General features: G+C 45.8%; 1 protein-coding gene across 13 annotated transcripts in view; it reads right to left on the reverse strand.

The window, feature by feature from the left end:
• Window positions 1-22119: 22119 nt before the first annotated feature.
• The window catches only part of KDM6A (lysine demethylase 6A), a gene marked incomplete at its 3' end in the record, with an annotated part of 151201 nt that continues 145816 nt past the window's right edge, over window positions 22120-27504 (reverse strand). For 6 of the 13 annotated variants that reach the window (XM_083884460.1, XM_083884461.1, XM_083884465.1 and 3 more), the window contains one exon: window positions 22120-26811. In XM_083884460.1, coding sequence (XP_083740586.1) covers window positions 26515-26811 — 297 coding nt within the window. The remainder of the gene's footprint in view (window positions 26812-27504) is intronic. The other 7 variants (XM_083884462.1, XM_083884463.1, XM_083884471.1 and 4 more) reach the window with 4 other exon arrangements.

The raw sequence follows: 27504 nt of genomic DNA on the forward strand, positions 1-27504 counted from the left end.
AATCTATTTCTACATCATGGCTCTCTTCCAGAAAGAAGAACGTCCTCCACTGAGATCCACAAGGCTGTCTAACAACCTGCTTCCATCAGGTTTTACTGAACCTGTCTGCATCTGCAATCTCTTGGGTTGTGGGTTTATCTGACAGCTGGGTGTTAGCTCTGGGCCCCTTTTCCTCCAGAGATTATCCCACACTGTGCTGGAAACACAGAGAGGGTGAGTAAACACAGAGAGGGTGAGTATGCTCAGCACCTTAGAGAATGTCAGGAGCAAGCCCAGATCCCTCAGGAATAGTCCAGCACTGGGCAAAAGGACAGAGAGGTGTCACACTGGTCACTCACAGTCCTAAAGAGATGGGGGTCAGGAACAGAAGAGCTCTGGTTTTACTCTGCTGCTTGGACTCATTTGGCAAGGCTGCAGCAGAAGCCTTGAGACACGTAGCATCTATTTTTACAGGGCTTGATTCAAAGTTGTTAAAGCTGAGAGGAGTCTCCCCGCTGCTTTTAATAGACTTTGATACGAATTTAAATAAAAAATACACTCATGATTAAAAATAACGAAATTGTGGATTTACAAATTATTAAAGCATTGGGAGCTGTGTTCTCCACCAGTTTTGTTGCAGACATTGATTACAAAGGCCAGGCTCATGTAAGACTGACTAATAAGCCAGCCATAAAATCAGTCCATGGCTCAGAGAACAATAATTTTCCTAAACTAAATCTCATTTCCCTATATTTCCCTGGCCTCTATTTTCTTTTTTTTTTTTTTTCCAGAATTGCCAATTTTTACTCTTAATATTTTCCTTTTTCTTGGCAGTCAAACCCTAGAATCAGTGCCCACCCTGTCTGCCAGCTTCAGTCAAGCCTTCAAATCCTAGTAGGCCAAGCTCCAAAAGGATGTGAAATTAACTTATAAATGGCAATTATTTAAAACCTAATCCTTCCCAAAAGAACTCTCAAGCAATTTTTTCCTCTCTGTGTTCAAGTTATTTCTGTCAGTGGCTTTGTTCGAGCCTTTGCAAACTGTTCCTGGTAACAACTTCAACTGTTTCCACAGCAGAACAAGAATGGCAGGAGAGATCTTCCACCAATCTCCTTGTCAGCCTCAGCACCTCCTTTATCTGTGAGTGGTTTGCAGTTGCCTTTATGCCCAGCTGCTTATCAGGTGTCTCTCTTAGTGCCCCATGTCCCACATATTTTTAATGTTTTCATGTCTAGAGGTTTGGAAAACTGTGGTTTTTTGGCTTTATTTTGACTAGCAGCGTATTTTGACACGTTGGGTTGGAGATTCAGAATCTCAATAGCTTTTGTGGGTGATAATTTCTTGCCACACTTTGCACACACACACACACACACACACACACACACACACACACACATCCCCTTCCCTGCCAGCTCTCAGCTTCCCACAAGGGGATACCCAGAAAACGTTGTGGCATTTTGGAGAACTTGGAACCCCCACTCAGCAGCTCCAGTCCACAGGAGCAGCCAGTCAGGCACATTTCATGCATCTTTCCAGCAAGCTCAGCCAACATCAGTTGTTTTGCAGGTGGTTTTTATTTGCCTCCTGGTTTGCTGAGACTTTGGGGTGCACTTGGGTCCCATTTACTAATTACTCTCTACAGCCAGGTGCTCCAAATGCTTTATTGCTAATTCTTCCTCAGCTTCTCCCATCATCCCATGAATCTGGAAAGCGAAGCTTTAACAAAAATATTGAGTGTCATGAGATATTATGAAATCACAAGAACCAGCTCTGAGGTGTTCCGAATTGCTTCACCAAGACACATTAATTTGATTAACAGGTGATTCTGTCTGCTACTGTACCCTCTGTTCCCCTAATTCAAAGCTGAAAGGAGCTTGGTAGCCATCATAAAAATACAAAAAAAAAAAACAATCAGAAATTTCAGGGATAGGAAAATTGAATGAAACAGCTACTCCAGGCTGGGGGGCTGGGAGAGGCATGCACTGTTTCTACCTTGTGGGTTACAGAATATGAGCAGACTCCTCTGCTCTCCTCTACAGGGGATGGGCTCAGCCAGAGTGGGGGCAGTGGGGTTTTAGGATGACCTGAACAACTAACAAGAGACACCAAGGAAGGGTGAGGATGATCCAAAATCCCAGAAAAAGTGGAGAGGGAAGAAAAATAGGATGGAAAACCAGGGTGGAAAACTAGGGAGGGACACCTGATAAAGATTTTCAGTTTTGTTTCAGTCACTTGCATCATTCTACCTTTCTGCTCCTCCACAAAGCCCCACAATATCTACCCCTTGCAACACAGAGCACAAATGACAATAGTTAGTCTAGAACAAACTTTCCAGGTGTTTGAAGAACAGGAATTATACCAGCCTGTTCTCTGGGGACATGAAGGTTTAAAAGAAGCAGCTTGTCAGGTTTTACAATGCTCTAGTACTACTCAGCAAAGATGCACAGAGCGACAGCCCTCACCTCACACAGTTCATTTGCTACATTGCATGCAAAGATAACTCTTTAGACTTAACACCCACAGAAATGTCATGCAAGGTTCAGCATATTATGTGTTTGAAAAGGACCTTGTCAGTCACATGGGATTTTTTTTCCCCTTTCACAATTTAAAGTTTCATTTGGATAAAGGCTTGTCACATTCATTACTCTAGTGATGCCTTAAAATAGTGGGTCCTCTTGCTTTGAAAAAAATAATCTAGATACTTGGAATGATTCAGGGACTTTTCACAGGGACTGAACTTCCCTCTGTTCACATTCTTGGTGCAGAAAGGGTAAGAGAGAAGATCACCTCTGGGTGTTCACTCTGCTCTGCCTGGAGCAGCTGTAAACATTTATTCCTCTTATTTCCCAACACCTGAAGGTGAAGATGGAGAAAAATAAAGTGCCTTTCTGTGTTTGCACTGTTTCTACAAAGCAGAACAAATCAGGGGTTTGTGTACAGTTCAGACACTGCTGAGGACAAAAGGAGAAGGTGCTGGAGCAATGATGCTGCTGGGGGCAAGTGCTGGGATTAAATATCTCTGCACCCAAACAGGGCAATTGTCACTATTTCAGACATCCCTGAAAGGAGTCACTGCATCAGTGCTGGTGTTCCAAAATGGAAATCCCTTCAGAAGGGATGGGAACAATTGTCCAGATTTCAGGAAATCAATTCCTTATCCCTTCCTGTTTCACTCACAGAGTTGCTTGTTCTGCCTGTCCCTTTCCACCACACAGAGGCTCCCATGGGATGCCCTTGTTACACGAGGGATGCACAGGATTAAACCTCCCAGGTGCCAAAGGACAGGAGCAGTTGCCTGAGGAACAGGGGCAGGGGTGATGGGGGCATTCCATCAAATGGCTGCGTTGACTGGGGACAAATACTGACAGCATTTGTGTCTACAAGGTGTGAAAGAAAAAACCAAACCTGCAGGAAGTGGTGTGCTTGCATTCTGTGAGTAAAATGACCGGAAAAAAACCCAAAAAAACCCAGCTGCTGAGTTGTTCTGTCAAAGTGCTCAGGGAAAGGCTCTCTGAAGTTGAGCAGTTTGACTTTTATTCACACAGGAATTCTGGGGTTACCAACCCCAGGGAAGGACTGGCCAGGCAGGGATGAACTTTATGGTTGCACGTCCCTAGGCAGGAGCCAAGAAGAGCTGTCTAAAAATACAGTTTTTGCATGACTGGAGGATTGCATGTGTAGCAAGATAAAATTACTGGGGAAGGAGGGCAGGAAAGAGGAGCTTCTGAATGGAGGACAAGAGTACAAATATGACCTTGAGGTGCCACCAAAAAATGTATATATTTATTTTTTAAAAAAGTCAAACAAAAATTCAGCAGTGGAGATCAAAGAGGAAGTATGAAAGGTCAAAAGGCATGGAAAAAAACAGGACTTTTCTAACTGGATCAGAGCCTTCAAAAGACTGCCATTCCCAGAGGTGTCCATGTTCATGGGATTTTATGAGAGATATGTTCATAAATTTGACAGAAACACAGAACTGAGCTAAAGGACAGAGGAGTCTCAGTACTACAGAGAAAAAAATCAGGAATTATTGGAAAAGCTGTGACCACAGGTTCCCGCTTTTCCCTGCTGCAGACCCAGATCCATGAGCACACCCTGAGACACTGTCCAGCTTCTCCTGAGGCAGGTGGGAGCAAAGGCTCTCAGATGCAGTCCCCAAATCCCCCCAAGCTGCTGGACAGGGATAGAGGGATGGCTCCCTGGCAGAGGAGTGAACTCATTCAGAGGGAAACTTTTGGAGGCTGGATTTGCATGTTACAGGAACAGCTGAGAGCTGCTTCATATCTTCTTTTTAAACCATATATGGAGCCCAGTGGGAAAGTGGGATCTGCTGTGATCTCTGCCCAAGTTTCTCTTGAAGAGCCCTGCAACAGTGGGGTCTCTTTAAAGACACCACATTAGAAGTTCACAGTAAATGTGTGCTGACAATAAATAAAAAATACATGCACACATACCCCAGGTGGCTGAACAGCAGCACAAGGGAGCGATTCTAACCAAACAGACACCCTTCAAAAAGTAGGAATCAGATGCAGAAATTAAGCAAATTAGATGCAAGGCTCCAGTTAAGGCAGCCCCAGAAGAGAAATCCAAGGAGCGACTTGCTAACAGCGTGGAGGCTGACAATGAACCCTTTCTCAAACACATCAGAGGCACAGAGTCTGCCAGGAGAGCTGCTGAGGCCAGCAGGAAATCTCAGAGCAAGGCAGCCCAAGGAATGAAGAAATCAGTATTTTGCAATGACACTCACAGACGGTGTTTCAAAGAAGAAATAGGAGAAAGAGCTTAAGTGACTCTGTTGAGACTAAAATCAGGTAAACCCCACCCCAACCTCCCCTCTGAGAGAGCAAGGAGCACATGAGGGAGGGTGGGGGCTGTGCACTAAGACTTTGCTGCTGTTTTGCAGTAAAGATGGTGAAAGATGGGTGGAAATAGCACCCAGTGGGTGCAAGAGAGGAGCCCTGCTCAGGGTGTGTGTGAATCCATCCAGGGCAGATGCTCTGCATGGGGAGAAAACCAGGAGCAGAGCAGAGGCTCCAGGGAGCTCAGGCAGCCCAGGGAGCCTGGGAAGAGTCGGGGTTTCAGCACAGTGCAGAGGAAAACAGGATTACTGGGGGGGAACAGGCGTGGGAGGGTTTTCCCAGGAGAGGTCAGATTTGCAAGATGTCATGAGCCTGAAGAGGAATTCCCCATGTCAGGGGCTGTAGGGTAGTGCGAGGACACAAGAGGACAAGGATCCTTCTGTGTCTGGTTTCTTATTCTCCTCCCCAGACACAACATCAGAGATCTGGCCCAGTGTGCCAGCCCAAGGGAACTCCAAATGTCACAGGGATGGCAGCAACAAGGACTGGGGCTTTCCAGGGTGATGTCCCAGGTTATGATGAGGTGCCCACTTGTCACAGCCAAGAAAACATCTTTCTCAGTTGAGAAGGAGTCTTAAGTTTTGCAGAGTCTGTAATATTAAAGACAGGAATAATTTTACAATATTTATGAATAAAGATTTTGCAACACAGCTACTAATGACTCACTGTCTTCTCAAGGAAACACCCTAATTTTTCACTGATATCTTCTTTTGGGGAATAAAAACCCCAAACCAAACCCAACTTGAAGGAAATAACCTTATCCTGATCCAAAGAAATGGTCTTAACATCAGAGCTGTGAGTAGGAGGGAGAGAACACTGTGTAATGGCACATGGGAGCTTTGAGATCCCAGATCTATTAAAGTGCTGGTTTGCCAGATTAGCCACTTTGCATGCCTGGAAATGTTCATTCAGAACAAACTTGCATCATAATCAAAAGCAAGTTATCTGGCAAAAATGCATCTGGTTTAATTTTCAAGGGCTGGTATCCTCGAGAGACTCTTTATTTCAACATCTGAAACAGCTTTCAGTGGCTGTACATGGGTTGATACAGGTTTCTCTCCTGTGAGAGTCAGAATGGTCCAAGAGAGTTGTTCTGCTCTTTGTTTGCTTTTTTAGAGTTTGGAAACCTTGGGCTCAGAGAATTTGCTTTCCTCTCAGGTGAAACTAGGAGGAAAAGGCTCAGGAAACTGTCCCTTCTCCTGTCTTCTCATGTCCTTCTTGGGTTTTTGGAGAAATTAATTTCTGTGACCAAGTTGTCTGGATGTCTTGCCTAAAACATCTCTCTCTGTTTTTCCCTCTAACCACACTCACTCTCTTATGTTTACTGAAGTTGAGTCATTTCTCTCAGAGGACTGGAGAGATCCCAGACTCCTTCCTAAGGGACAATTCCTCACTCCAGGAATGGAGACAGCAGTGTTCTCTGACCTGAACTGAGAGAGGACTGCTGGGCAGCCAGGGACAGGCAGCCAGGGAGGAGGAGGAGGAGGAGGAGGAGGACACCTTTCCCCAGGCTGGGATGGTGCAGCTCCAGCCCTGTTTGCTCCCAGGGGATGTTCCCAGTGCCAGGGGCCAGCTGCCCTCCCCAGGGGTTTGGCTGCAGAGGAGCTTTGCACAGGAACCCCTTGGACAAGGGCAGCTTCAGCTGCTTGGGGCAGGCAAGAGAAACTCTTTCCTCGAAGTCCCTGCAGCTGGAGAAGTGCCAGGGGAAAAACTTCCCCCTGGTGCACCCAGAGAAGGTGAAAGAAATTACAAAGAGAAGAAATAGGAAAAGGTTGTTATCACCCAAACCATCCAGTGGGTCCTCCAGTTCCAGCTTAATTAAGGCAGTGTGGCAGGGCAGAGGATCCCAAGGCATGAGGGGTTTCTGTGCTTCTGCACATCTGATGAGGTGAACTGTGCTCAGGGGAACCTGCCATACAAACACCAAACAGGTATAACAAACACAGTAAAGAAAGCAGAAACTGTGAACAAGGTTTCACTGAAAGAAACAAAAACAAAAACAAAACAAAACAAAACAAAACAAAAACAAACAAACAAAAAGACAACAACAACAACAACAACAACAACAAAAAAAAAAAAAAAAAAAAAAAAAAAAAAAAAAAACAAACACAAAAACCCCCACCAATTCTTTCTAGCTCGTTTTCTATTAATTGGATCACAGGTTTTTTTCTCTGCTGACCCAATAACCACTGGTCAATAACCTTAGGGGGTAAAGGAGGGAGGCAGAGGAGGGAAAGGCTTCCACACTTCCCTGTGTGGCAGAGAAGTGATGACTCAGAGCATTTCAGCACGGCAAGAGGCAAATGTGAAAGAAACACGTAGAGAACCACAAAGTAATTCAAGTCAAACCAACATTTTAAACAGCATTTTGGTAATGGGGACTAAGGTGGAGGAGTGTTGGAGGGACATTATGCCTTCAGTTTAAAGACATTTAAACTTTAAAACTTTAAAGACATTTAATGCTTTCTCAGACAGCCCAAACAAATGAATCACCTTGCAATCAGACAAATAAAAAGCCTGTTTTAAAAAGAACTATTTTTCTTGTATCCTAGTGGATTTGCTATTATCAGTGACAGGCACAGGCCCACCTACAGTGTTGAGCTAATTGCTTTATGATATCCTTTGGTCTGGAAGTTTCTCCTAATGCCAACCTATTCTTCAAACTCAAACTTTTCCAGCCCTTTGAGCATTAAATCCACCAAGAGAAGGTGATGAGCATGGCTGAGACACAAGGAGTGTGTCAATGAATAGAAAGGCTGCACTAGGGATGTTTGCCAGTGACAGCATGGAGATAAATGTGAAGAGAAAGAGAGGGATTTTGAGAAGGAGAGATGAGCACAGCCACTGAAAAGCACCAAAATGAGCACACAAATAAGGCACAGGAGACATTCAAGAAGTGAAGAGATTTGCCAGAATAGAGAGAAAGAGGGCTTCTTCTCTGGCAGATCTCAAGCAAGATAGCTTGCCAAACACACTGGAAGAGGAAGGAGGTGCAAAAAAAAGACACAGAGCAGTGAGCAGCACTTCCTTTCTGTGTGAGATTTTTTTTTCTGTGTATTCAAGTTTTTCAGAAGCAGTCACACCACCCAGCTTCTGAAAGATGAGAAGAAATGCACGTACCTTCTCCTCAGCCACAGAAAATAACCCCACTTTTTAAACTCACATTATCCACTGCTGCCCTGCACCCACTGTCCCTGCAAGTGCAGGGGCTCCCTGGGCAGAAATGCCCAGTGTGGCAGGGAGGAAAGGAAACACTCAACCAAGGTGCTGCACCCCTCTATCCTCTCTTCAAGCACCAAAACCCACGAGCACAAACCTCCTCATCCCTTCCCAAGACTCTTCCTCAGCAGAGCTCAGAGACCTGCGTTAGAAAACCTGGTGTTCCTTGTAGATATTTTGGAGTTGGGCTTGAACTCCCCAGCCTGGGTCCCACACCAAGGCCAACTGTGAAGCCTGTGGTGCAGTTGGAAATTAGATGTTAAGGTGTTAATGAGAGATAGTGGGTTTTCTAGAGGTTAATAGGTATAGTCATTAGTGTGAACACCTTAACCACCTTAAGGAAAAGTAAAACAATGTTTGTTTGCATTTTTCCCTGTGCTGTGTGCCAATGAGAAGTAACTTCAATTGTAAACTATATCAAAGTGTATATAACCTGTCATTTTAGACAAAATAAACAGAAAATACAGCATTAATCACAGTGATTGGATCTGTGTTTGCTCCTGTCCAGCTTCCCATTTATTTTAGGAGTTTCCCTTGTTGTAGTTCCTCATTTTCCTGGCAGCACTGACCAGCCTGGCTGAGGATGAGCAGCGAGGGAAGAAGGTGCTGAGCTGCCCCAACCCCTGGGCAGTGGCTGTCCCTGTGTCCCCCAGCACCCCTGGGATGGACTGCAGGGGGACAGGAGGTGGTTTGAGGGCAGGGGCCGGGAATGTTTCCATGCTGGAGGCCAAATTGATTTTTCTAGTGCAGTTTCCACATTAATGCACACACAGCTCACAGCATCACACCCCCAACATCTCATGGCCACCACCCCGAGGGAGGAAGCCTTGGGTTGTGCTGGCAGGACCTGAGGCTCCCACCCTGCAGGCGCCAGCGGGACGGGAGGTGGGGAAACACCAGAGAGAGCCGAGAAAAGGCGGCTCCTGGCACACACAGGGCAATCAAATACCTATTCAAACACAGCAGCACTTCATTCATATGCTGTCTTCTGTTCTCCCATCTCGTGGTTGTGTAAATAAGCCATAGAGAGCATTAGCCATGGCATTCTTCATAACACAGCTGTAATTGCTGGAGGCTCCATCGAGCTCTGTAAACAGCATTTTGCACTGATTTTGAAAATTAGGAACTGAAGTTGCACTTATGATAATTGCCAACTCATTTTGCTCGGTGCTGGGAAAACTCATTCCACCTTTGCTTTTCACTTTGTGGCTGCTGAAGCAGCTTTTCAAAGGTATCATCACTCACTGACACACATTATTTCTCTCTTAACAGAACTGAGGGGGGTTTACCAAACAATTTTTTGCCTGCCCAGATTTTTGCCCTGCCAGAATTTGCTCCTCTACTTCTTCATTTGCTACCTTTGAAAAAATTGTATTCTTGCACCACTAAGGTGCTTCTCACAAAAACTGGGATTTTTTTTCCCCCAGATCTTTTAATTTTTCTTTTACAAAGGAAATGTCTGTATCGAGCTTAGAGATAACCTTGTAGAATTTCTGACTGGAGAACATGGGTAAAAGCTGAAAGATCAAAAAGTCACAGAATCATTAATGTTGGAAAAGCCCTTCAAAAACATCAAGTCCAACCTTTGACCAAACACCACCACAGCAATCAAACCACAGCACTAAATGCCACATCCAGCTGTTTCTTGAACACTCCAGGGTGACGCCAGCACCATCCTGGGAAGTCCCTTCCAATGCCTGACAACCCTTTCAGTGATGAAATTCCTCCTGAGAATGAAGATGCTGAAGGAGGATTTAAATGTGAGGCTGCAACTTGACTTAGAATCACATGGTTACAACATCCAGTTCACAACAATTTCCTTCATCCATGTATAGGAATATCAAAATCTCATTGCATTTGAGTGCAGGAATGGATAATGATGAAGGAAACCTATTTCATGTGGAGCTCAGGTATTTTTCTCCTAAGATGTCCATCTGCCCAGGATTTATTGTGGGCTGGTTCTTGGCCAAAGCTCAGTGTTTTGATATAAAACATGTGCCATGGAGCACCTCTGGGCTGAACCCACACTGCTATTTCTCAGTAACATTAAACCCCATCAACCTGTCACTGAAACCAATTTTTTTATTTTTAAATCTCCCAGACAGGTATCCTGTATCCTCACCCTTATCTGATGGCTGCATATCAGCATCCCTGGGCTGCCCAGGCACTTCTGCCTCCTCAACCATAATTACAATCTCTTTGCCACCTAAAACCAAACCTTTCTGGGTGCTCTCACAAGGTTTCCAGGGTTGCACCAGCCTGGGAAGCGTCAGGAGGTAACAGGATGGGCAGATATTAAAGAGCAGCAGCCCTAAACCCCCTCCAACATTCCCAGCTCCTGCTGTCTGCCCTCCCTCCATGGCTGTGGGTGAGCAGCCAGCCCAACCCTGGGCTCTCCTCCAGCAGCACTCAGGGAAAGCTGTGAGGAGCTGCTGTGCTCCTGAAAGGTTCACACAATCCAGGGGACTCCAGCAGCCTCTTGCTGTGGTAGGGCTGGAATAATTTGCTCTCTTGTGCCAGCTCCTCCCTGCTCCTCCTCCTTCCTTCTGGTGCCCAAGACAGAAGCTGGGAGAGTTGCACTGTGTGCAGTGATTGTGCCCCTAAACCAGCATTTAATCCAGGACAGCAGAGATAACACTGGCATCTCAAGCAAGACAAAGTCCTGCACGTAAATACTGAGCTGTAAGTCTGCCCTGAGCCTGCCAGCAGCTCCTGAGCCCCTGGAATACATTTCCAGATCTTCAGCTATAAAGGCATTTGACCTTTAAGGAGGCCTTCAGCTACTGGAACCACAGCAGATGCTCTTATCACTGCACTGGATACCCTGCCTAGTGCTACTGCTCTTAAAAAACCCTCCACCCTCCCCCTTGCGCCCCCCCAAAAAAAACCCAAACATGTGGCAACTGTGGCTGGCTGCTAGTTCTTGTCCTTGGATTTCATCACAACCCAAACGAGGCCGTTTCTGGTGGGTCACTTTGTTAAAAATGAAATTTGGGGTGTTTGTCCTATGATGTAACAGTGGAAAGCCACCTCAGTGGCACGTGGCACCTTTCCTCCCAGACCACCTCAAAAACAAAGAACCCGTTCCCATCAAAGCTCAAGCACCGCGCCCCCACCCCAGGTCAGGGATGGGGCGAGGGAGCCGCGGCTGGGAGCCGGCGGGGGGGAGAAAACCCAGCCCGCGGAGCCGCCCGCCTGGCTCCCGCCTCAGCAGAGCTCCAGCCGCGGGACAGTCGGCCGTCTGGCACGGGGAGGTCCCAACCCCCGCCGCCGCCGCCAGAGCAGAGAGGAGCCGGCCGCTTTCCCCCCCCCAAGCCCAGCACAAAAAGTTCCAGCCGCGGAGAAGCCTCTCCCCCCGCCCGCAGCCGAGGAGCAGCCTTTCCCCAAGCCCCAGCCGTTCCCCGTGCCGGAGCGGAAAAAAGAGCCCCAGCCGCAAAACAGTCGGCCGTCTGGCACGGGGAAGTCCCGACCCCCGCCGCCGCCGCCGCCGCCGCCGGAGCGGAGAGAAGCCGGCCGCTTTCCCCCCCATGCCGCCCCGTCTCCCCCCCCGGTTCGCTGCAGAAAAGCCCCTTCCCAACCCCGTCCACGGCCGGGAGCCGGCAAGGGAAAACTCAAAAGTCTGCGAAGCCTCCCGCACCGGCCGTCCAGCCGCCCCCGCCCGCAACCGAGAAGCAGCCTAACTGCAGCCGTTCCCCGTGCCGGAGCGGAGAAAAGAGCCCCGGCCGCCCGTCTGCCCGCAGTTGCCATGCTCCCCGTACAAGTCGCCGCAGCTGCCACGCGGTCAGCCGCCTCGGCCAGATGAAGCGTCCCCCGAGCCAGCCGGACCTCTGCCCCACTTCAAAAGAAAAACCCCACACCCACCACGTTCCACCCCCCCCACAGCACTGCCGCCGCTGTGGAGCGGCATGAGACTGGGACGCCATTTCTGCGGCAAAAACTACCCCATGGCCGCAAAGAGCTCCAAGCCCCCGCCCCGGTGATCCCGCATGCAAATTAAGAACTCCAAAAGCGTCCCGGGATGAAATCTAACATAAAAAACCCCTTATCAAATAAAAACCAAGTAAAATTAAAACAGATAAGAACTAATGCTCAGCCGTGTGGACCCTAGAGAATCAGAAAAGCTAATTTCTCCGGTTTAGCTTACTAGCCGTAAGTTAAAAAGACCAAACCGGAGATGAGACCACAGGAAAAAACAAAGAACTGACAGGACTCTGGGGTTACTCCCAGCGAGGGCCAGTCCTCCAGCTCTGTTGAATTGCATGCAGCAGAGCTGATAAAGCCCTCCTCCTCCACGGCGATCAAACCCCTCGGGCAAATATTAATAAGAGCTGATTAATAAAGGCGTTTATGGAGATTGATATTTTCTCCGCCCATTTTTATTCATAACAACTGGGGGCTCGTCCGGGATTGGCCACGCCCAGAAGAGGACCGAGACGGGAAGGCGCCGCCCACCTTAGACCTCCTGGACAGCTGGCCTCCTGGACCAAAGAGGACAACGCACGCCAGCCTCGAGGGACAACCAGCGAAGACAACGCACGCCAGCCTCGAGGGACGCACAGCAGCCACAAGGGGGCGCCGTTGAGGAGCACCGGGTAAGTATAAAACTCGGTGGCGGGAGCAGGAGACGTGCGAGTGTGTGTGTGAGTGAGACGGGGGCCGGCAGCTCGGACCCCCGCCGCGAGTGAGGACTCCTCAGTACTGCATTTCCACATCTTCGCGAGAGGAGTGGTCAGGAACAGGAGGAAGCGAGAGGAAACAGAGTGAGCGAGGCGTCTCCAGGGGTGTAGGGGACCCCCCTCCGGACGTGCGGAGGCTGAATAGAGTGTGAGTGGCACGTCATAGAGTGAGTGGTACTGTGGGTTTCCCCTAGACCTGTAGGGGCAAACCACCCAGGTCACCTCAAGTGTGCGGGGAGGCCAGGGACAAGTGTGTGAGGCACGCACCACACTGACGCAGGAGAAAGGGTGGCTAGGGGCTGCTCCCAGGGACCTGCAGGGGTGTGGGGAGAGAAAGAGGTACTGGCCGAGGTTACCAGGGGCTGCTCCCAAGGGAGGGGTGGCCAGGCTGAGGTAACTGACGGGGTACAGGACGGTCACACTGGGCGGGGGTGCTCAAAGGGGAGCACGCTACCGGGTGTGAAGAGTGCACTGGGCGGGGGTCGGATTAGATACGCTACCGGGCTTGAGTGTGTCGTGTTGGGCGGGGGTAGGCAAGAGTTCTATGCTACCGGACACGGAGAGGTAAAGCTGGTCGGGGGTATCTAAGGCCGGTGCTACCGGGTGCAGTGAGTGAAAGTTAGGGGAGTTCCAACGTGCGAGGAACTTAACGATAGGGCGAGTGAGTGAGTCGCATACTGTGTGTGTGTGTCCTGGCAGAAGTAGTGACTGGAACTCTGGGCCCAGGTTGACCGGCTGCTTACGGGGATACGCCGGACGCGCAGGAGTGAAAGAGGGTACCGGCTGGGGTGGTGACGGAAGCACCAGGGGTGCTGAGGCCATTGACGGGTACCGGGGGCTGGCTGTGGCAGTGGTCGGGGCCCTAAGGGCGGGTCATACGAACTGCTTCCAGAGCTCACGAGTGAGTGTGAGTGAGTGAGTGTGAGTGAAAGAGCTTTTAAAAAAAAAAAAAAAAAAAAATTTTTGAATAAATTTTACCAAGTAAAATGAGTACTTGGATAAGTAGGTCTAAAGAGGCTGAAGTACAAAAAGAAAAAATACCACATATCCCTCCAGAGAGCCCACTAGGAAAGATGTTAGAACAGTGGGACAGGGAGGAAAGTACTAAATATTTAGATAAAATCAAAATGATCCATTATTGTATAGAAGTATGGCCTACTCTGGGTTTACCTGGAGAATGGCCATGGCACGGAACAACAGACCCTTGGATGTGTGCCCAGTTAAATCAACATCTGAGAGCCCAAGGTGATAAAAAAGCCGAACAAGTGCAGTATGCTGCTTGTTGGGAAAAGCAAAACAGAAATAATGACAACATAAAGATCTGTAAGTTACAGGGGAAAAAAGGAAAAAGTGATAAAGAAGAGAATGGCCCCATCTGGGATCCACTTAATTACTTACCTCCCCCTCCCGCATATCCAGATATGCCCCAGGTTCCCCCTGAAAACCCCTTCCGACTTCCCCAAACTGTAACCCCTGTTTCCCCCCTACCTTCAGCCCCAAGCCACCCTCAAATCCCTCAAACTAATTCCCCTATTCCTCCCTCTACCAATACCTTTGCCCCCTCCCTAACCAGCCTTCCGGTGAGTCTTCCCCCATCCAGTACTAACCCCTTCTATACAACAGAAATACCCCCAGTTTCCCCCAACAGTAGCTATGTCTTTTCTCCCTTACCATCCATGGTTCCAGCCCCACCTGCAAACTGGGAACCAAATTTGCCCACCCCAAGCATAGAGCGTCCCCCTGAAAATAATCCAGAGGGACATTCTTATAACACCAGATCTAAAGCTAAGCTTTTTCCCTTGAGAGAGGTTCCAATGGGCGGAGTTGCTGGAGGGGTGGGATTTGTAAATGCCCCTCTGACAGCCTCCGAGGTCAGGAACTTCAAAAAGGAACTAAGAAACTTAGTTGAAGATCCAGTGGGGGTGGCTAAACAGGTAGATCAGTTCCTAGGTCCCAATACCTTCACATGGGGGGAAATGAATTCTATATTCAGAATTTTATTTAGCCCCGAAGAGATAAAGATGATTCGAACAGCAGGGATAAAGATTTGGGAAAGGGAGAATAGAATAGGGCCCTCAGGTGAACATAAACTGCCAGTAAGTGATCCAAAGTGGAACCCAAATAGGGAAGAAGACAGGAGGAATATGGATGATTATCGAAATTTGATAATCAAAGGAATTAAAGAATCAGTCCCCAAAAGCATTAACTCAAAACTTGCATTTGATAATATGCAAGGAAAAGATGAGACCCCAGCCACTTGGCTAAGCAAAATAAAACAAAATTTGCAAAAATATTCTAATATTGACCCAGAAAGCCCTGAAGGCCAGGTGTTACTTAAAACACAGTTTGTTACAAAGTCCTGGCCAGATATTAGAAGAAAATTAGAAAAGTTAGAAGACTGGCAAGATAGAGGAATAAATGACTTGTTAAGAGAAGCCTTAAAAGTCTATTTAAGAAGGGAAGAAGAAAAAACCATCACAAAGGGAAAAATCATGGTAGCTGTAGCTAGAGAAAGTGTATCTAACCAGAGTTCACCCCACCGAGAGGATAGAAAGCCAGTCAGAGGGCAAAGAAATAATTTACTACCTTGGGTGACCCCTAAAAGACAAGAAGAAACTCGAAAGTGTTTTTATTGTGAAGAAATAGGGCACCTCAGAAAAGATTGCCCAAAAGTATCATTTGATGAGGCAATCAAAAGAGAAAAAGATATATTAAAAAGTATATTAAATGAAAAAGATGATGAAACTTAAAAAGTCATAAAATGTATGACTTGCAAAATTATGAAAACCAAATTAATAGAGGAAACACAGCTAAATTGGCTCAGCTGTTTGTTTGCCTCTAGCTCTTCTGTAAATTAAAACCTGGCCCAAATTTAACATAAGAGCTTCCCCTTAAAGAAATGTTTAAACTTCTATTCTTGTTAACCCTCTAACCCAGGAGGTTACCAAGAAAGAAAACCAAAATCCCCAAACTCCTCCCCTTAATTCAAATATCACCCCATTAACCCCAAAATATAAGTCCTTTCCAGGTGCTGCTAAAGACCAGAGTGAAAGGACCAGCAACACCACCTCCAAACATCCTGTCCAGCACAAACCTTTCAAAACATCATCCCCCATAGACTGTTGTTTCATATTCAAACTCTTCAAAAATGACTTTCAAAAAAACACCCAGACTACATATTGCATAGAAGAAGTTTTTTTTACTGTTTGCATTAGTAGTTGTGATATTGTTGTTAAAAGTTTGTTGTTGTTATTATTGTAATGTTGTGACTGAAAGCGCATATCAATCACAAAAGCTGTGGAATTGTTTGTTGTTTTGAATTAGTATAAATTATTGGGAAAATTACTACAAAAATTTAAAAATCTCTCATAGAGCACAACCCAAAAAGGCTACCTAAAAGTTAACAGCCAAGTGTGAAAGTGCAAGAAAAACTCTGAAAACTGAACCCAGAGAGCTCCTAGAACCAAGAGGCAAGGCCAGGTGAGACTAAAAAAATGAAACTAGTTCACACTGGACTCTTGGAAAGACTCATGATAGTCTGAATGATGAATAAACCCATAAGAGGAGCTGGTTCAGAGAGGCATTCCCTCATCAATGATGAGAAGAGCTCAAAGTCCTCAATAAGAGTTTATATCAACCCAAACCACACTTGCTTTGCTGATCCGCAACTCTCAACCTGTCAGGATGAGAAAAAACAATTGGTCATAAAAAATACTGCCCCCTTTGAGCAAAGCTTAACTGGAGAGTGCTCTATAAGAGAATGGTTTTGGCTAGGCAAACCTCTCAATAAAATTTGGTTATTAGTTTAATAAAAATAAGCTACAAACAGTCCCTAGTAGTCAGAAATATAGCCCAAATTCAGATTCCTTTTAATACCAAAATCACCTCAAAAAAAAAAAATGCCCCAAAAATTAAGCAAAGAATGACAAAACAAAACCAAGCTGTGATTGATATGAGCAAAGTCCAAACTTGAACAAGTAAAGTTAAACCCCAAAAATAATCAAAAATCATTACCATAAATAAGTTGATGCAGGTTAAACAACCTGATCAAAAGCAAAGAGGAGGGAATTGTTAAAAATGAAATTTGGGGTGTTTGTCCTATGATGTAACAGTGGAAAGCCACCTCAGTGGCACGTGGCACCTTTCCTCCCAGACCACCTCAAAAACAAAGAACCCGTTCCCATCAAAGCTCAAGCACCGCGCCCCCACCCCAGGTCAGGGATGGGGCGAGGGAGCCGCGGCTGGGAGCCGGCGGGGGGGAGAAAACCCAGCCCGCGGAGCCGCCCGCCTGGCTCCCGCCTCAGCAGAGCTCCAGCCGCGGGACAGTCGGCCGTCTGGCACGGGGAGGTCCCAACCCCCGCCGCCGCCGCCAGAGCAGAGAGGAGCCGGCCGCTTTCCCCCCCCCAAGCCCAGCACAAAAAGTTCCAGCCGCGGAGAAGCCTCTCCCCCCGCCCGCAGCCGAGGAGCAGCCTTTCCCCAAGCCCCAGCCGTTCCCCGTGCCGGAGCGGAAAAAAGAGCCCCAGCCGCAAAACAGTCGGCCGTCTGGCACGGGGAAGTCCCGACCCCCGCCGCCGCCGCCGCCGCCGCCGGAGCGGAGAGAAGCCGGCCGCTTTCCCCCCCATGCCGCCCCGTCTCCCCCCCCGGTTCGCTGCAGAAAAGCCCCTTCCCAACCCCGTCCACGGCCGGGAGCCGGCAAGGGAAAACTCAAAAGTCTGCGAAGCCTCCCGCACCGGCCGTCCAGCCGCCCCCGCCCGCAACCGAGAAGCAGCCTAACTGCAGCCGTTCCCCGTGCCGGAGCGGAGAAAAGAGCCCCGGCCGCCCGTCTGCCCGCAGTTGCCATGCTCCCCGTACAAGTCGCCGCAGCTGCCACGCGGTCAGCCGCCTCGGCCAGATGAAGCGTCCCCCGAGCCAGCCGGACCTCTGCCCCACTTCAAAAGAAAAACCCCACACCCACCACGTTCCACCCCCCCCACAGCACTGCCGCCGCTGTGGAGCGGCATGAGACTGAGACGCCATTTCTGCGGCAAAAACTACCCCATGGCCGCAAAGAGCTCCAAGCCCCCGCCCCGGTGATCCCGCATGCAAATTAAGAACTCCAAAAGCGTCCCGGGATGAAATCTAACATAAAAAACCCCTTATCAAATAAAAACCAAGTAAAATTAAAACAGATAAGAACTAATGCTCAGCCGTGTGGACCCTAGAGAATCAGAAAAGCTAATTTCTCCGGTTTAGCTTACTAGCCGTAAGTTAAAAAGACCAAACCGGAGATGAGACCACAGGAAAAAACAAAGAACTGACAGGACTCTGGGGTTACTCCCAGCGAGGGCCAGTCCTCCAGCTCTGTTGAATTGCATGCAGCAGAGCTGATAAAGCCCTCCTCCTCCACGGCGATCAAACCCCTCGGGCAAATATTAATAAGAGCTGATTAATAAAGGCGTTTATGGAGATTGATATTTTCTCCGCCCATTTTTATTCATAACAACTTATCCTCCAGGAGTCGATGTTCACTCCTACCCAAGGCCCACTTTGGTTCCTAAATAGGTGAATTTTACATACACCTGAACCTTGCTTGCAGACAGGTGACCAAACCCTGTCTGCACCCACTGCCCACCCCTCAGCCTTCTCCAGGTGCCACAAAAACCCTTCAAGTACTGCTGTGCAGGTCAGCCTGTGGAACAGCCCCTGGCAGTGATGTTCTGAGGGAACAAAACAACCCCAAACCCTTGAATATTATGTATGTTAAAATTGAACAGATTAAACCTCCAGCAGCATCCAGGACATGAAATGCATGTTCCACTCAGCATATGGCATTGACAGCTACAGCTGACTGACCACTGCCGCAAGAAAAGCCCAGTTTTCCTCAAAGGACTACTCAGTTTCCCACTGATTTGGCGATGGAAAGTAGAGGAGGAAAGGGGTGAAAACATCCTTTTATGCCTGTTCATTGTCTCTGTGCCCACAAGGCTGAACAAAATGACAGCCCAGCCATGTCACTGCACACATCTTAGGCTACTTCTTCTCTCAGTCTTCTCTTGTGGTGTCCCTTCCTGACTCTTTAAATGATTTTAAGTTTTTGCATGTACTTGGAGCCAACTCTCTCATGCCACGTTTCAGTGCTCCCAGGGACTCTGGCAATGGCTGAGTTGTTCGGGTGTGACTCCTGCAAGAATCTTCCAGCTCCATGAATTAAAGGAGCCAGTGCTTGAGCCCATTTGTTTAACCATTAGCCCATCCATTAACCCTTGCCTGGGATTTTGCTACTTTTAAACTGCTCTGTCCTACAGCTTGAAAATAACTCCTGTGAGGGAAAAAAATAAACTGTGGGACGTCATTTAAGAGCAGTGCTGCATCCTAATAGAAAGTGGAGTGTGCTGTCTTCTGTGAGAGAGGAACCACTGCCCATCAGGAGTTCGGGGGCAGGACAGGAGGGAGGCAGAGGGCTCCAGTGATAAATCCATTTTCATCCCAAGTCCACACATGTCCCCCAGCTGCTGTGTGTGCCCACTGCCCCACTGTTCCCCAGGCAGGGGCAGCAGCAACTGCATTTTAACCCCTCAACAAGGTCCCTGGCAGCAGGAACTGGCAGTGTCCTGTGAAATACTGTGAGGGTGGGAGCTGAGCCTTCCCTGCTGCTGCCATGGTGAGGCGCCTCTTTCCATCTCCCAATCATTCAGTGGTTTTATGACTTCTCAAAATAAATATGGATATATCCATCTCACCCCTCACCTCTACAACTCATCCCTGCTCCTCCTGGGCACAGCAGCTGACAGTACACTCTTCCCCTCCTGTGGGGCTCAGGGATGGTCCCTGTGCTAGTCCATACACACAGCAGTGCTGCACTCCCTCTCCATGTCCCTGTCACCACAGGGGCTCTGCCCAGCAGCTGCTCTCCCTCTCTCCCTCTCCTGTTTTCAGCTTTGCATGGAGTTTCCAGCACCAACAAGGAACTGTATCCCACCTCCTGCAAATATCCTGCTCTCCCCTCTTTTTGGAGGAATGCTGTTCTTCTCCTGGAACGAGGCTGCCCTGTGCCCTCCTCCTGTCCACACTGTTGCCTTGCTGGCATCCTGTGCCCTCCTCCTCCTCTCCTCAAGGTAGCAGCCCCACACTGAGCTCACCTGGGGTTGAGCTTCAGCCTAATTTTGTGCTTGAACTTGTGTGGGCACCACCTGCACCTCTCCTTGCTCCACTCTCAGCACCAGCACAATGGAACAGGCAGCACTGGTTGGCTCTGACCTGTCCCTGAGGTAAATCCTCACATTCATCAGCCTTGTCTCCATGCACCCCCAGCTGGACTGATTCCTCTGCCTGTTCCCACACTGGCTAAAGCAGCCATGGAAGATCCCAGAATCATTTGTTAAGAGCTTAGAATACACTTTAGAGCTGTTCTAGTCTGAAAGCCCAGCCATGGGCAGGGACACCTCCCACCAGACCAGGTTCCTCAAGGCCTTTATCCAACCTGGCCTTTAACACTTCCAGGGATGGGGCATCCACAGCTTCTCTGGGCAACCTGTGCCAGGGCCTCACCACCCTCACAGGGGAGAATTTCTCTCTAGTATCTAAGCTAAATTTCCCTATTTTCAATTTGTAACCATTCCCCTTTTTCCTGTCACTACAGTTTCTAACAAAAAAGTTCCTCTCCACCTCCTGTGTAGCCCCTTCAGGCACTGGAAGATGCTCTGAGCTCTCCACACAACCTTCTCCAGGATGAACAGCCCCAACTTTCCCAGCCTGTGCCCATGGAGGGTGTGTTCCAGTCCTCCTTGTCAATTCATGGCCCATCTCTGAACCTGCTCTAACAGTTCCATGCCCTTCTTATGGACAAGTCTTTCTTACTTGAAGCTTTCCCACCACACTCATCTGCTGGCCCCATCATGGCTCTCTGCTCTGGCTCCAGACAAAATGGTTCTGACCTAGGAAAGCTCAGGTTTAAACACCCTCCTCCCTCCTAATCCCTGCCCTAAGTGCCACATTTGAATCCCTTCCCAGGATCAGGGAGCAACCAAGGATGAGAACCCTCTTCCCTGGGGTCTTGGCTGAACCCTTGCACCTACATTCTCTTTATCAACCAATAAATGTATTTGTGGCCAGAAAATCATCAGCTGTGAAATCCCCAAGCCTTGCCCACCGCTGACCCAAGAATCAGCTCAGCTTAGCCAAGCTGTGCTCATTTAAGCAAAGCATCTTCATTTTAATGCTACCTGGAAAGTCACACAACAAAGGCACAGACCCAGGGTACTTTGTCTTTAGGATCAACAAGTTGTCTGCTACACAAATTCAGGAAGCTTTGCGATTTCCTGTCAGGAGATAACTTCTCACTTTCTAGTGATTTTTATCTAAGTACTTCATACATAGACACCAACATCACTACTTCTAAACTGTAACCACTGGTAGGACTTCTCCAAAAAAGCAAAGAAACTGCTCCCAAGTTATGTATCCTGAGGAAAGCTTTAAAATCAAATGGTCTGTTGAATGTATTTATGGAAGATCTTAATTAAGCTGAGAAACACATAACTATTTATTCTCTCCATGTAGGGATCCCATTTTGTCAAGGTCCTCAAGGACTGTTCTCAGACCCACAGCTCAGTAGCAAATGTTGCTCTAATTCCTTCTATCTGTATTTCAACTCTACTATTTCTTTACAAACACCTATTTTCCTCTCTGGTTTTATCCATCCCCTAACAGTATCATTTTTCTCTCAGCCTGTAACTTCATGAAAATTCTTGGAACAAATGCCACGTCTTTGGCCATTTTCATCTTTTATCTGCCTGCTACCACAATTTGTAGCCACAAGCAGATCAGAATCACTTGCAGTAGGGCTCAGCTGTGGAGCTCAAGGGCCCCAAGACCAAGATTCCTTGGAAAGTTCAGGTCCAGGTTCCAGCCTCCCCCCGCCCTGCCCAACTCCTAATGCTTGGAAACACCCAGAGATTACAAATGCTCCACTTGGCATCATGTGCTTCACAACTGAAGCAGGAGAAGTGCTTCTTAAGAAGTAAAACTGACAAAACATTAACTTGTGCTTTTTTAATAAAGTGAAAGAAAAGCATTCTAAATCATAGCAGCTTATGAATCCAAATTGTCCCATTGCTTGGGAGCAGAGTGTGATTAAGAAGTATGGAAACTGCAAAATATTAAAGCTCTGCAGCAATTCCAATTCATGACAACCCTTCCCACAGCACAAGGAATGCTGCCTGATGCTCTGCTGATTTGGTCTACTTGCTCATTGGCAAAATATGAATATTCTTCCTGGGTAATGGCATATCCTCTTTTCCAAAGGAGAGGAAAGGTACAAAGCCCTTCTGATTAGCACACAGTAGCTCTTTCCCTAATTAGCAATGTTCTTTTACAGCACTGAAAAATGAGGACCTTTTGTTTACCATTAGTTGAGGTAAGTGTATCTTGCTTTTATTTGGGTTTAAGACTACTTTAAAGGAGTAGCTTTTCAGTTGCAGCATGGTTTGTCAAGATTACAATATTTATGACTGCATAAAATACATAAGTAAAAAAAAAATAAAATTATGATTTGTAGAGTTTGTTATCAAGAGCTGAGACTTACACCTTTACAGAACTGCCAATACTGGCTTCCTAACTGCTAGTTGATAATTTTGCTGGCAAGAGCATTTCATCATGCTTTCCTTTAACCCTCTACACCCTTTTGTCCAACTAGTAGGAACTAGCAAGAAAGTCAGCTCTGACTGTGGTGTAACTGTTGTAACAGCAATAGATAAGCTGTGCTGATTCTTCATTAAAACACCCTTCGTTTGAAGCTACAACATAAGAGGCGATTCTTTTTTTTTCAGAAGGAACTATCCGCATGCTCTGTGCCTGTAACACTTCACACTGATTACAGAAAATTCAACAATGCAATCACTAACATACCCCACTAATGAGAAATTATGAGAAACTGTTCGATGCAGAACGTCCCGCATCAGTCAACTCTGATCGATAAGAAAGCTATCAATTTTGAAATTTAGATTTAATGCATTTTCAAGAAGCTAATGAGAAAGGAGCAACTTAAAATAAATACCATCATTAAAACTGCAAACTGTTACAATGATATATTATAAACTTGTCCTAAATAAACCTAGTGCTTCAAAAATTTACCAGTGAATTCGTATTACAAAATATGTGAAAATACAATAGAATACCACAAAACAACGTCCTTTTTTTTGGGGTCAACAATGACGCCAAGACGATTCAGTCTTAACTTTTAAAATTGTTAATAGAACATATTGTAATATATAAGTTGCAATTTGGTTGAAATCTAGAGAACATCCCCACCAAAACTCAATCTTTCTTCATTCCTCCTCTAAAACTAGTGCCAAACTTCCTGCAAAGTTGGTATTTTCTTGAAGAGCTTTAAAATTTAGCCATTACTTATTTTTCTACTACTACATTTTGGCAGCAACTATTTATTGGTCTGTTATTGCAAAAAGTGCAATTTAACAATAAACCAGTCTGAAGGTCATTCTATGTCTTGAGGATACATACCATATATTTCTTTAAAAATAATCATACTTTTGTAAGCAATACTTTACAGTAGACACCTCAAATCTACCATAGATGTAAAACTTAAAACGAGAAAAATTTAGTCTCTAAATCTTTATACACATATTTATATTCGAGTTTCTATATATATTATATATATACACAAGCACAAGAGTATATATAAAATATATATAATCAGATTCAAAAAAGAACAAAAACTGGGCACTGTACATAAAATCTTTTTAAAACTCAAACAATAGAAAAACTTTAAACATTAAACAATTTTAATAAAAGTTTCTGTACAATGCTAAGCAGTTTTATTTACATATAGAAAATGTAATAGGAGTAGTGTTTGAAATTACAGAACTCCTTAAAATTTCAATGGCAGGTAATCTGGAAAAAATAACAGCATTCCATTCACAAATATTTTCAAGCAATAAATATGTATTTATAAATAGTGTAAATTTACATCAAGATTAGAAACAAAAATCACAAATCTGAAGTTTATTCCTTAGTCTATGTGCAACCCATTTATCTTTGTGACTTGGCTGTTAATTGTTTTAAATTTTATTTAGGAACCAAAAGTGTAACCGTCATGGTTTCAAAACAAGACAGAAAAACATAAAAGCAGTAAAAAATTTATATCACCTAACTCTTCACATTAAAAAAAAAAAAAAGGAAAAAAAAAAAAAGAAAAAAGAAAAAAAAAGTTGCCCAAAGAAAGACTTAAAACTTCTAACTACCTTACAAAGAAATGACCAGCTAAGCTAGTACTTTTTCCAAGGAAAATTCTGAAAGGGGAAAAATGGATGAAACCAACTCATCAGCCCAGAAACAGAGAAATACAAAAGAGGTGGTCTTCAAGTCAGTAGTCTGTATAATGTTGCCAGTTTTGTCAGATATATACAAAACATGGAATTATTTTTTTGAAGTACAGCTGGATGAGCTTTATTTGTTTTGAGTTCTGGAGTAGGAGGCAGTGCTCTCTCCTGTCCAGTTGGTTGACACTCCGCACTTGGAAGGTTGCATAGACACAGCTTTCAGCCAGCAGCCTTACGGGATAGCTACAAAAATCAGTGGTGCAGAACTGGGTCACTTCCTGAATATCAGAAAAGTTTTCATTTAATGTCCATGAAAAAATGTCAAGATGAGGAGGATGGCAATGGAGGAGCCTGAAAGAGAAAACATTAAATTACCTTTTCTACAAGGGTGCAAAACTCTGTGTTTAACTAAGACCTGCACAAACTGTAACCATGAGAGTTTAAAAGTCACACACACTATTTTTTTTTTACACTTCAGGACTCTTTTGAGAGAACAGTGGCATTTTTTTTCCACCTTACTCAAACACAACATGTATTTCATGAACACTGCACTAGGATTTTGCCTGTACTGCAGACTGGAGTATGCTTGTGGGGATGTCTGTGTTAATACAATGTGAGCAGCCACAAGTCCCACTGTGGCAGCAAAGGGCTCCATGTGGCCTCAATATAGACGTATCTTTATACACTATAAAACAGGGATTCTCAACCTGTTTACCAGTGGGGAGACGGTCTATTTGTGGCTCTCCAAAGCCTTTGTGGGCTTCATTTTCCCTCCTCTCCTCTACCTGAGCAAAAACCTACCCTCCTGAGGTTTAGGTATCTGTGGAAAGGGTCTCAGATTCTCTGACATGGGGACAAAGTGCCTCAAGACTGAAGTGAGGTGGTGTCTTGTTCCTGCCTGCTGTCAGGAGACACCTAACTGCTTCCCTGGATTGCACCTTGTGGCATTCCATCAAAGTACTCAGTCCTTGATGGCATTTTCTCCTCTCTTCCTGCTCATCAGTGGAAGCCCTTCAAAAAGCTGCTCACAGTCTTTAAAGATACTTCAGATCATACCAGAGAACCCAGCTATGGAACTCTAATACTGGCTCATCCCTGTGCTTGCTCCTGATACTGTATCCCAGTCTCTCTTTTGGCCTACTGCACCTTTGCCAGCTGAGATTATCTTCATCCTGTGATTTACAACAAACCTTAACTCTCCTCCTACATCTGAGAGATGTCACTTCTGTGCTGTGACTCTTCCCAACTGAGTGTATATCCCCTTTAGAAGAAATGAATGGCACACCAACTTCACACAAGAACAATTACCCACGTCCTTCAGGGCCCCAGCCTTAGGTTTTGGTGGGGGAAGGAGCTGCTACTCACAGGTTGAGAACCCTTGTTCTAGGGACAGTATCATTGCTGTTACCTATATAATGTATAGGCAGACAACAAAATACTCCTCCCTCCCCCTCTCATCTCCATACAGGAACATTCTTCCCCATTTCCACTCAACTGGATGAAGTATCTGAGAACAGGTGTTTATTTTTATGTTTTTCTATAACAGATCATCACTTTGAAATTGCAGCATTTCACAGACTATAATGACAGTGACCTCCTAGAAGTGTGACCTGAAGTTCAACCAACCCAGGCTCTGTGGGACTAATGAAGAGAATTAAATTCAGAGGACATGGTCCCACACTCTGGCCAGCCTCTGCTGAAGAACCTTGAGGCCTTAACTCAGAAGGTCACAACTCGGCATGCTACCAACACATGAAATAACTAAACACACATTTTCTGCAGCACCTGGAAATGAATCAAAAGGCACAGCCCTTACTGGGCTGTCATATTAAATCCAACATGAAATTCCCATAACACTTAGTCCAATGTTTGACTCCTTCAACAGAAAGCCAAGGCTTATAAATACATCCAGCATCGCTTTCATTGTGGTTACAAAAAAAGCCATCTTTGCCTGGAACAATGAAACCTGGGTGAAATGTTAGGACAGTTGTGCTGACACAGTTCAAAGCAGGAGGCTGCCATATATAGCACAGAGCTATAATGGCAAAGAGGCTTTTTGCTTTAAATTGAAATGCAAAGGAGGCCCCAAGCCAAGAGACAGAACTGTTTGAGAGCATCCACTTGCTAAGCAGAAGGACAGTGCTGATTTGGGAGGGGATGGGTGGGGAAGGGGAAGGAAGGGTCTGAGTGCATAGGATGCTCTGCTGCTATACTGACTTCATACCACAACCAATGTATTAGAGATGCTCTTGAACCTGGTGCTAGTTTCTCCAAGCTTCACTGTCCTGATTCTTCCCATCTCCATCTGATCCAGTTATGGTCTTCAGGTGATCTCTATTGGATTTTTAAAGCCACAACTTTATGAATTGTAACATCATACTTTTCCTGAAAACTCAGTGGTTATGTTCTGCAGTAAGTTACTGTAGTATTTCACACAATTCTGACTCTTCAGGTTTTGCTCTGCAAATATCACACACAACCCAAACCTCCATTTGAATCAGAAAGTCCACGGCACTCGTACAATGGAGCACCAAGACAGTCTACAACTGCTTTACAAATAATGTATTTATGCACCCACTTATTAATTTGACTTACTAATGTAAATTGATCATAGACTTGCATCAAGTCCTCCATTTTGTACTGTTCTAGCACCACAAAGTTTTCCAGGTTCGTGCTTATCTTTCGTGCACAGTCTTGGCAATGTACAACGTAGGTCTTTCGAGAATTGCTCTCACTAGTGACAAAAAGCAGATCAAAGACTTCCACCTATTAGACAGGAAACAGAAAGCCAAGCGTTACAATTTCATTTTTTTAAGAAGTTAAAACCATAAAAACTGTGTTTTCTTTATTATTTACAACCTGACCCTGTGCATGCAAAGAGAAAAATTAGATTTGTTCAGGGAAAATCTATTCTCCTAAGGCTCAGGCAGAGAAGTGAAGTAGTGTAAAACCACTAAAATTACACTTAGGGTGTCTGCATGAACAGCACCACAGGAAAGCTTTGGGTCAATACTGACAAATCAGGATTCATTTGCTGAATAGGGGCTACTCAATAAGGTGGGGATTTCAAACAATTATACCTATTGTTTCTTTTTACTGTCTGCTAAAGAAGTTTGTTTTTTATTTCCTTACTATTGAGGCACATGCTCATCCTGCCCAAGAGGCTCTGTCAGAGGATAACTAGAAACTGATTTTCTAGTAAGGGTAGGAAAATGTTGTTTTCTTTTAAGCTTCATGAAAACTACCATTCAATACTTTAGAACAACTATTAACAGTAAGTAGAATGAAGAAATTCAGCAAAAAGGTATGTCCTGCAGAAAAAAAGGACTTAAGTTCTCTCTCTTCTGGATGTGTTGTTGACTTTTTAAATGAAGACAGATACACCTTTACAATAAAGCTCAGCAGATCAAATTTTATACAGGAAGGGATAACAACATTTTATAATAACTGAGAATTGAA

Source organism: Zosterops lateralis (assembly GCF_965231275.1).
Source record: "Zosterops lateralis genome assembly, chromosome: 2".
In the NCBI taxonomy this organism is placed as follows: Eukaryota; Metazoa; Chordata; class Aves; order Passeriformes; family Zosteropidae; genus Zosterops; species Zosterops lateralis.